Source organism: Enoplosus armatus, chromosome 14, assembly GCF_043641665.1.
Source record: "Enoplosus armatus isolate fEnoArm2 chromosome 14, fEnoArm2.hap1, whole genome shotgun sequence".
Taxonomy (NCBI): Eukaryota; Metazoa; Chordata; class Actinopteri; order Centrarchiformes; family Enoplosidae; genus Enoplosus; species Enoplosus armatus.
Window position 1 is genome coordinate 7,979,808 of NC_092193.1, and position 9,868 is coordinate 7,989,675.

Below are 9,868 nucleotides of genomic sequence, written 5' to 3' on the forward strand. Positions count from 1 at the left end.
TGAGGGGAGGGGCGTTGCTGACATGGGGGGGGGGGGGGGGGCAAGGGTTGCCCTGGCAACCTAACCTAACGTAACGTAACGTCCGTCGATTTAAAAACCCTTCAGGTACTGCCGTCGTCCCGTTAAGGTAACAGACGTTATGTGGATGGAAATAAATGTTCGTTACTTGTAGTTAAACACGGGCGGCTCACTAAAAATCAGTAGCACTCTCTTTTATAGAAAGAAGATGGAGTTTGAGACGACGGAGGAGACTGTACGCTCGACACCGAGTCGCCACGAGAAAAGTTTGGGGCTCCTGACGATGAAGTTTGTCCGTCTGCTACAAGAAGCGAAGGATGGCGTCCTTGATTTGAAAGTGGTCAGTGAAACGGCGATGGCAGGGTTCAAGTGTTGTCGTTTGGGGGTTGTTTCTTGGGGGTGTATGGGGGGTATTAAGCGGTGTTGTCTAGTGCCTCCCTCCAGACTGCAGTTGTGAACAAAGGGCTGTCAGTCATAAATGGGGCCGGTCAGGTGCATTGGTTTGTTTAACAGGTGGGCTCAGCTAGCCGCCATTACCCAGGCCTGCTCGTTTGTGGGTTCTAAAACACAAACTCACAAGCTGTAAAGTTGTACTGGTTTGCAGAGGGTATGTGTAAACTACCAGTTTGCTGTCAAATTGTTAATGGCAAAAATCCAGATTATATTGTACCTTTTTTAAAAGTGAGGCCAGGGGTCCCAAAATGTTATGTCTCCTATTAATGATCTCCCCCCTCCATAGATAAAACAGAGACAAACAAAACAAAGCTAAAGTCATGAGGTAGTCCCATTTAACACCATGTTAATTAAAGTTCAGTGTAGAACTACATATATTATGGAGCCTCTTTTGAAATAACCCAACTAGAATTATCCTTATCAAATCAGAGTGGAATTAAATTGCTGATTTTAATTCAGACTCCACTGAAACCCCTTTTTAATGACCTGCTGAGGTCCCCAGAGGGCATTTGGGGAACCACCATATTTGTTAACAGCTGTCTGTCTGTCTAGCACAGTGGTTCCCAATCCTATATATAACAATTAGTAGATCAAATTCTATTGTTCCAGCTTCTCCTGATGTGCTGCTTTTATTATAGTAAACTGAACATCTTTGGGTTTTGGACTGTTGTGGACCAAACAAACATGTCGCCTTTGACTCTGAGAAACTGGGATGGACATTTCTTAGTTTTCTGATACTTTATAGATGAAAGACTAATCAAGAAGATGATTGTCTGATTAATTTATATATGAATATAATAATAATGTGTTTTCTTCCTGCCATCTCTCAAATTTATTCTATTATCTTATAGATGTCTGCTGTCAGCTGCTACTATACTCTAGAAATTAAGAGTGAATGGTGACATTATTAAACCCCTTCCCCTCAAATATTAATGTTGTGATAGACTTGTACCATCTACTCGCTGCCTTTTTAGTGTTTTGACTTGTGTGTATCTTTGCCAAACCTACCTAAAGTGTCTTCCACAAATCTACCTTCTTTTCATCACAGTGATAAGTAGTTTTCCCTCTCTTCTTGCGCGCCAAAGCTGGGTAATGTTTACACAGCAGGCTCCTCAAACCCTTTCCCTCCTCCTTCCTCCTCTCCTATTGTGTAACTGTCCTTCTCTGCCAAGGGGTTTTTATTTGCTGTTTGTGCAGCTTAATTGACCAAATCCTTCATTTGTTGGCTTTGCTCTCGCCTCTCTCTTTTTTCCACCTCAATAAGTGTTTGCCTCAGAAATGTTGGGGTTTCCTATCAATGTCTGTTAAAAGTGTCTGTGATGTATCTTGTCAACAAGGGTTCATATTAAGCTGCCACTGAGTAAGACCCTTTATGGAAATGTCTGCCTGAATTAACAGGCTGCAGACAGCTTGGCAGTGAAGCAGAAGAGGAGGATATACGACATCACCAATGTACTGGAAGGAGTGGGGTTGATTGAGAAGAAAAACAAGAACATAATCCAGTGGAGGTCGGAAAAACTATTTTTGTATTTTAGAATCAGTGAAAATTTACTTTGCTACTGACATTTTTAATTGCCTTCAATATCTTTGCACTTCTTTAGAGCACTTGCCTTAAGCTCAGCAGCTGATGAATTCAACATTATTTTTATGCTCTAATTTTAAATTGGCTGATTTTATAGAGCAAATACTGACTGTTAATGTCATAACATTACTAGTATGTCACTTGTTCTTGCTTTCTCGTCATCTGTTATCTTCCTCATGTCCAGGGGAGAAAACTCAGGCAGCCAAACACAGGAGGTGGTGGAGCAGGTTAAGGGTTTGAAGGCCCAAATTTCTGAGCTGGAGGCCCAAGAGAAAGAGCTGGACAACCAGAAGGCCTGGCTAGAGGAGAACATCAAACACCTTAACCACGATTCCATCACCAGCACATATCCTTTTATGCCATCTGGCATTAAGTGGAGATGTTTTGCTTGTACTTATTTCAAGGTTCAGTTTTTGTTTAGTCCAGTTCAGGTCAATGTTTTTGTGTATCTCTTTTTTTCACTCATCCTTTTCTATAACATGAAGTGCACAATTTTGTGTAACAAATCAAGTTGAGGCAAGTTAAAAGTGGACACACCCCCATTCCTACAAACAGCAACTTACTGTTGGACTGAACATATTAAGTGTTTAAAACATTTACTACTCCTTTACGTTTTATGTCATTCCAGTGACACGTCACCTGGTGTGCATTGTATTCTCTCCAGTTTGTAATTCTAGTCCTCTTGGGGTCCGAATTATTCATTTCAGAGGGGAAAAAATCCCTACTTGATCCCTTTTTAACATTGTTTGCTTATTGAACAGAGAAAATGTTATAAAGGGAGGATTATAAATGTAATTGCTATTGTCAGTCTCTTGTGAAATCGCAGCCAGCCTAATCCTGACTTGCACAATGCTCACAGTCTTGTTTTTCCAGTTTATTGTCTCCATTTTCCTCCCCATAAGTAATCCTGGTCCTGTTTCCTTAACACCTCTCCACTTATAAATTTGTGACACATGAGGACATCTGCAGTGCCTTCTGCGGAGACACTCTTCTTGCTGTAGTGGCTCCTGCTGGGACTCAGCTGGAGGTGCCGCTACCTGAAATGGTTGGTCACTTCTTACAAGCTTCCTATAATGATTGGGATACATGGAGTTTTGTTCTGCACTATGTTATTGGTAATAGTCACCAGAAAGACCAGATGTCACCATATTTATTCCTTATTTTAAGATAAGCCTTTATTGATCCTCAGAGGGGAAATTCAGGTGTTGCAGCAGCACAAGACAGAAATAAGTACAGATAGAAAATTATATAAAATATTTTTGCCATGTATATACGTTGATCAACATAGTGTCATTAACTGACACAAAACTTTGTGTAAGTAGTAGTGCAATGTGATTATTAGGGAGAGATTATTAAGTGCCAGGTTCAGCTCCATGTGATACCTGATTAGGATTTCTTGAGTGAGGCCCTTCAGAGGAGCTGTTCTTTGTTTTAGATTCATAAACATCCCAGTCTAAATGACTACTCTCCTAACCTGTGAAGAAATGAAACCTACAGCCACTTGGGGGCAGCGGAAACAAGCTGTGAACACACCACTTCATCATTTATTTTCAGTTGATATGGCAAACTTGTTAGCAAAAAGGTTGCCCATTTAAACCTCCAGTACATAAGTATTCATTTGGGGTCGTGTTTCTGGCTACCTTATTAATGTAAATCCAATATTCACTCTCTTTTAGCTCTAGTTTCTGGTCTCTACCAACTCCTGAGGGAAATGTCTGGCTCTTTAGCTGCTAAATGCTCCACTATGTTCACCAGCTAGTCACTGTGTAAATGTGTCTGTCTACCGTTTGGTGCTGATCAGTAGTTGACGGTGAGGTTTTAGATCTTTCTCATTGGAAACGGCTGCCTGCTGCGGCTGGAAATGAGAGCAGTGAAAATTGCAGGCCGTAAAACGAGTAAAAAATGAGCTGATAGATGCTAAAATGCTCCTTAGAGCTGAGGGAAACTGCAATATGGTGTGATAATGTTGTTTTGTCCCCTTTCACAAATAAATGCATGTGATCCATTGTGTATATAAACAAATTGATGGCTATATACTATATATATTATGGCTACTGTAATGACTATAAAATTATCCCCACACTGCTGCTTCTTAGGGCCAGAGTGGTCAGAAGAAGTACCAGGTGAACCTACGCAGCCACTCGGCTCCCATCCAGGTCATGCTCATCAACAGGGATTCAGACTCCACAATCCCTGTGGTCTTCTCTGTGCCGCCCACTGATGACGTCTGTCCAATGCCAACTCCGCCCAGCACCCCCGCCAGTCTGCAGAGGTTCCCGCTCTCCACGTCCGTGTACTCCACCTCCAACACCACCTCCTCCTACTGCAGCCAGGACTCTCTCTGCTCAGACCACCAGATGGTGCTGCCAGAACATGATGAAGTGCTGACGCCATCGTCCACCCCTCCTGATGTACAGATGGGTAAGGACGGGGACTTTTCATGCTTATTAAATTCCTCTAGAAAACTAAACTGACTTTTAATGGCTTCTCCTAGGCTGCAGTGAACAACATTTATAAGGCAAAAGTGTGTCTTTACACTATGATTTTAATATTTTGTACATTGACACATTTCATACATAGAGGAGAAGCTTTAAACATAACAAAAGATTAAATGAATAAAGCCAGCCACAGCTTCAAGTTCACATTTTCAGTCTACACAGTATGTTTAACAATGGTAAAAAGTACCACTGTACAAAGTTTAATCTTGTCTTTCTCAAATCCTCCTCATGATCTAGCTGAGCTAACGCCGTTCGCCACATGAGTCAGAGGATGTTACTCCCACCGTCAGTCATATAGACTCAGCTGCCACTTAATTCGGTCGACGTAGCTAAAACGAATGCAGCAGTTTAATACAATGGCCCTGCAATAAATCCTAGAAAGTTATATTGTTTTAATGTTTGTTTAAGTGTTTTGAATAGGTGTTTTTTGTGGTGCTGTTGAGTTACAGAGGCATATCTACTTCCATATTTCCAGCTTTTGCTTTTGCTTTTACTATTCAGGCCCTGTAGTCATGGTGCACTGCCACAAGTGCTTTCTTTTATTTGACCTGATTACATATCTCATGACTGTGTGGGAGTGTACGGACTGTGCATGACTGACCTCTCCCTCAGTCTCTGTTGAGGTAACTGACCTCTTGAAATTTCCAGAATAGCTTCACCTGACCTCAGTCTGAGCAGTGGGCTAATCAGGCAGAATAAGTGAAAACACCTGGGTGGGTGTGCAGGGCCTTTTTTAAAAGCATTATCAGGAGCAGGTAGATGTGTTAAGCTGCAGTCAGACCAAAATTCGCCTGGTGAAATTTACTTGTGTGTTGTGGCTGTTGTAAATTATACAGCTTCTTATCAAACATTTTATTGTCATTAACGTCTGACAATGTCACTACAGACAAGCAGCATGCTTCCTTCTCTGCTGCTTGTATTATTTTGCCGTACAGTTATTAAACAAGAACATAAGCGAACAATATTTCCTGAATGAGAGGTAGATCCCTGTTCTCTGTCAGACTGGCTGGACATTGGAGTCCAATCAGATTTAACTTTGAATTGGAGCAAACTGAAGGTCAATTTGCGTCGGGAAGCAAATGTGTCTCGCAAATGAGTCGAAGATGAGGGTAGACTAAATATTAAACACCTTCCAGTATGAAGCAGTATAATACAACACACCACAATCTACAGCCTCCAAAATGAACACAAAGTGGAATCAACACCATTCAACAAAAACTGAACATCATACTTTTCTAGGATTTATTGCTGGGATGTTGAATTAGACTGCGTTCATTTTAGCACTGGTTTGGCAACTGAGTGTATGCAGCAGTTTTTCAAGTGTTTTTTTGTGTGTGTGGCAATACAATTGCAAGCAGAGACACTTTTTCAAGACTCGGTGTTGCAGTCAGTTCCCATGTCCAAGAACTGAAAGAATTGATTTGCGGAGCTGTGTTGTGAGGAAATCAAATCCTGAGGTCAAACAGTAACAAAACACTGCCGTTATGAAACGAATCATGTGAATTTGGTTGATCATTGTTTTTGAAAAGTTTGTCTGCCTGCTGATTCAGAAATATCAGATGTCCAAGTGTCCTGACATGCAAGAACAGGAAACGTCCATGATACCATGTGATCATAGCATAATAAAAGCGCTGTGTCAGTCATAAGGGCTTACCTGTCTCACGAAAGATTTCAGATATGGTGTCTAATTCCAAGACATTAAAAGTAGTGTTCTTAACTTTGTAAGCCCAATGATTTGAATACCTAAAATTCTTCCCCACTTTTAAAATTAAAATATACAGCAGAAAAAGTGAATGGGGGGGTGACAACCTTTCCTTTCATAAACCTTTTCATACGTCAACCTTTACTCGTAAATGTTCAGTCTAATTTCTTTTCTATAACAGCTGTAGAACAGCTCTAGTGGTAACTAAGCAACAACACCCTTAGGTAAAGCACAAGACAGGCCACAAGGTTCTTGCGTATGACGCTTATGTCAGTCTGTGATTGCAACAGTAGATTTTGATTCTAAAGAAAACTTGTAGATAGAAATGTGATCGACAACGGTTACCTACTTGCATAGACAATGAAATGATCATTCAGATTTGCAGAACTTTAATATCACTAAATAGTAAATAAATAAAACAATAAAGAGACATCTTGCATGTGTATCGCACAACACCCTGCATTGCCCAGTTTCACAACTCAGGCAGCAAGACTGCGTTTGAGACTGTTCCCACATATGTCATGGGAAGAGACTAGACTGTAGGAGACTTCCAGTATGTGTGAAAGACAAACCACTTCCTTCTCCTGATCTAGATTTATAAAAGGGTGACTCACTGTTGTCTTAAGTGTGTAAGCATAAAAAGAACTGGGTAAAATTGTGAAAGAGAAATCCAGTCAGACCTTACCGTCCAGGAAAAAATGAGGAATTAACAATAACACAATGACATTTACGGCTTTGCCAAGACTTGGCACTTGCAGCCCCACTTGCTGAAGGCTGTGGGGAAATTCACAACTCATTACTGCAAGTCCACAAGAGACCTGAAGCAGACTTCTGCAGACCGATAATCCATAGTGATATGGATGTGACTATGTAAAATAATAATATGCACCATATTTATCTTTTTACGACATTTACTGTTTTCATGTTCGTTGTATAAGTTAATTGATGTAGGAACGTTTGATATTCAACATACATAATGTGTTTAAGCTGAATAGCCTTGTTATATTCTGCAAAATGACGGGCAAAGGTTGTTTTTTTTTCTCTACTTTTATGGCTACTATGTAGTGCAGCAGACCTGCACATGTCATGTGTTAGTTGTCAGTATACTGTTATGAACTGTTCAGAAAAAAAAACTTTATTTTAAATGAATGTCCATGGAAACACTTTGGGGTCTCAAGTCCCGTCTCACAACACCCTCGGTAGGTATGACAAAAGTCCACCAAGGCTCAGTCTGTAAGTTCAGAGGGTGCACATGTGGATTCAGTCCTGTGTTAACACACCTGGTATTCATTAACTCAGCTATCTCTCTCTCAGTGCTTCACATCCTCGTCTTATAATCTTAGGTCCAGATAACTAAACCCTGTAATGTTGCAGGTTTCATTTTCTAAAAGGGGCTTCACTGTATAGCTAAGTATTCTTGTTACACCTCCCAATCTCTCTGTAGGGTGTCACAAACAGTCAGCAGCAGTGTTGGAGCAGCAGCAGATGGACCTGGTGGGCTCAGAGTTCCAGTCTGTGCTGGACGTGAGCAGCCTGCTGAAGCTCAATGCTGCTGGAGATCACATGAAGGACGACAGAGAGGGTATTTTATTCTATAATATCATCCAGCAGTGTAGCTCGGAGGCAATTTAATGTTTGCTTCATATTCGTTTCAGTTATGGTTCTGTAAAGGCTTTAAGATCTAAGCTTGCTTTTATTCAGAGTTTTGAGCCCAAGCTTTGAGAGAGAAAGTCTGAATAATATACTGATATTTTAATATAGTACTTAATCCAGCTTTGAATGGTTCACTATACTGTGAAATAGAAACCTGTTTTTAATTCTCTTGTAGGAGCTGTTGACCTGATTGATGAGCTAATGTCTACTGATGGTAAGCATCCAACTTTATAAATGAAACATTGTGTATAAATATTTGCAAATACAGTATATTGAAAAAGATAATCAACAAAACTCAGAGTCTACAGCCAGCTACTTGGGCAAAGCGGTGCTCACTAAATAAGCAACAAGGAAACATTGCTAACATTTGCTAATTGGCACTAAACACAAAGTACAGCTGGGGCTGATGGGAATGTCAGTAGTTTGCAGGTATTTGGTCATAAACAAGTACCTGCAAACCTTTCTTTGACCTGCTGGTGGCGCCAGAAGAAAAGTCAGAGGATCACCAAATGTACCAAATTTCATGGCAATCCAAACAATAGTTTTTTAGATATTTCAGACTGGACGGAAATTGCTGACTCACCAATGCTGCCATCACTAGAGTTATGCTGTTAGCTTGGCTAATAATCTATGCTTAGTCTTTCTGTCAGTCTTTGTCTTACTGTAGTTTTACAACATATTTTCTTCTTAATGCTCCTCTCTCCTCACACAGGTATAGACTACAGCTTCAACCTGGACGACAATGAGGGAGTGTGTGACCTGTTTGATGTGCAGATCCTCAATTACTGATGGCGAATAGCGCCTCTGCTGTACACTTACACAGTCGTGGGAAGCTCTCTCTAACGACGCTTCGAACATACCTCCTTCCATTCTTGATATAATTGCACAGCTGATATTTAAACATACCATCCTAAAAAAAAAAACCTATATAGCGCTGTCCACCAGACATCACCAGTTTACTATACTGGCCGTTTGCCCTCAGCCAACACAAAACAGTGTCTGATTTAATTTACAATAAGATGTTTATGTAGCCATGAGTCATAATGTGTCATTGGAGTTTTTAATTGTTTACTGGGTAAATATCTACAACATTCCAGAGAAATCCTTCAGCCTCCTACTGCACTTTTGCATGTACATATCTTACGTATGTATTTTTCCACATCCAGTGGAAAGCCTGAGACTTGAAGACAACTGCTTTACTGTGTTATTGAACAGTTGGGACTGTGACAGTGTTTTGCTTTAGCGGATATTCACAGTAACTCGTAACAATTCAGTATTGGCTCCTTTCTAACATTTGATACAGGGTTGATGATCTAGTTCAGGGTCTGTAAACAAGTAAAGTTCTTTACATGGAAAGCATATTGTGTAAAAGAAAGAAAACTAACCAATTCCAGAGTTATATTTCATAGAATGGCATATTGTATTTAATGAGTGAATGTTTTGGTTATGTTTTGTAACCTAGTTCTCATGTGAAAATGCCAGAGTTTTCTTTTCTAAATTATTGTGACACTGCCGTTTTAGGCCTCTCGAGTTTTTGTTTTAAAAAAAAGTCTTTATATTTACAGTTATATATTTGAATAACTAATATTTTTTACTTAATTTAAGAAAAAATAATTCTTGGTTCTAGTTTGTTGAAACTGAAGCTGGTTGACTGCCTTAATCGTAATTTAAAAAGTGAATTAGCCATATTTCTGATCTAAAATATCAGATGTTAAAGTACATTTTTGTATATTTATAGTTTTTCTTTGATTACAAGAACTCTTTTGTTTGTTTTTTGTTACATTTTGTTGTTTATTTGCACATTTTTGAAAGTTTTTCAATAAATGGGTTTAATCTCAACTTGCAAACTCTTCTTTTCTGACAAGTAATGATCATAGTTTAATTTGAAAATATAAAATGAGAGAAGCAACAAGCAAACAATCAGATTACATCAACATGTAGTTAGCTTTCGTTATGTTGTGT

General features: G+C 39.7%; 1 protein-coding gene across 1 annotated transcript; it reads left to right on the forward strand.

Annotated features, from left to right (window-relative positions):
• Positions 1 to 223: 223 nt before the first annotated feature.
• e2f5 (E2F transcription factor 5) lies at positions 224 to 8,695 on the forward strand. The gene is made up of 8 exons (XM_070919423.1): positions 224 to 358; positions 1,870 to 1,979; positions 2,238 to 2,399; positions 2,990 to 3,098; positions 4,150 to 4,474; positions 7,698 to 7,835; positions 8,082 to 8,120; positions 8,619 to 8,695. The coding sequence occupies exons 1-8, from the start codon at positions 227 to 229 to the stop codon at positions 8,693 to 8,695; spliced, it is 1,092 nt and encodes a 363-aa protein (XP_070775524.1). The 5' UTR covers positions 224 to 226.
• The last annotated feature ends 1,173 nt before the right edge of the window (positions 8,696 to 9,868 follow it).